The 505-nt window shown below is 59.4% G+C and overlaps 1 protein-coding gene across 1 annotated transcript in view; it reads left to right on the top strand.

Moving 5' to 3' along the window:
• Positions 1-209: 209 nt before the first annotated feature.
• The window catches only part of ETH_00033985 (uncharacterized protein), a gene marked incomplete at both ends in the record, with an annotated part of 2,122 nt that continues 1,826 nt past the window's right edge, over positions 210-505 (top strand). Inside the window, one exon of the mRNA XM_013374762.1 lies at positions 210-505. Coding sequence (XP_013230216.1) covers positions 210-505 — 296 coding nt within the window.

Raw genomic sequence — 505 nt, 5'->3', positions numbered from 1 at the left:
TCAAAACCCTCTAACCCGCCGTCAACTCTGCGGCGGCGCTGGCTGAGGGTTTAGGGTTTAGGGTTTAGGGTTTAGGGTTTGCCGGGCCTTCTGTCGCGCCTGCAGGGCAATTTTGTTTCAGCAGCTCCCTCTGCGCCAGCGCAGCAGCGAGGAGAACCCAACAAAGGCCCTCGGGTTTAGGGTTTAGGGTTTAGGGTTTAGGGTTTAGGATGGGGAACCTCCTCGACAGCGAGTGTATAGACAAGACAGCCATCTGCAGCTGTCTTCGCCCGGAGCAGCAAACAGAGGAGGGGGTCCTTGAAGTTCCTGCTGCTGCTGCTGCTGCTGGTGCTGCTGCTGCTGCTGCTGCACCGGACACGAACTACCAACGCGCAGCCGACGCAGCAAAAGCAGCAGCAAGGCCGCGCAGCAGCAGCAGCAGCAGCAACAGCAGCAGCAAAGGGGGAGCAGGAAAAGCAGCAGCTGGGGCTAGAGAGACCCCCAAGAAAGGGTCTCGCTCGAAAGA

Source organism: Eimeria tenella, genomic scaffold, assembly GCF_000499545.2.
Source record: "Eimeria tenella Houghton genomic scaffold, Eth_scaff2279, whole genome shotgun sequence".
In the NCBI taxonomy this organism is placed as follows: Eukaryota; Apicomplexa; class Conoidasida; order Eucoccidiorida; family Eimeriidae; genus Eimeria; species Eimeria tenella.
This window is presented reverse-complemented; position numbering and strand designations above follow the sequence as displayed.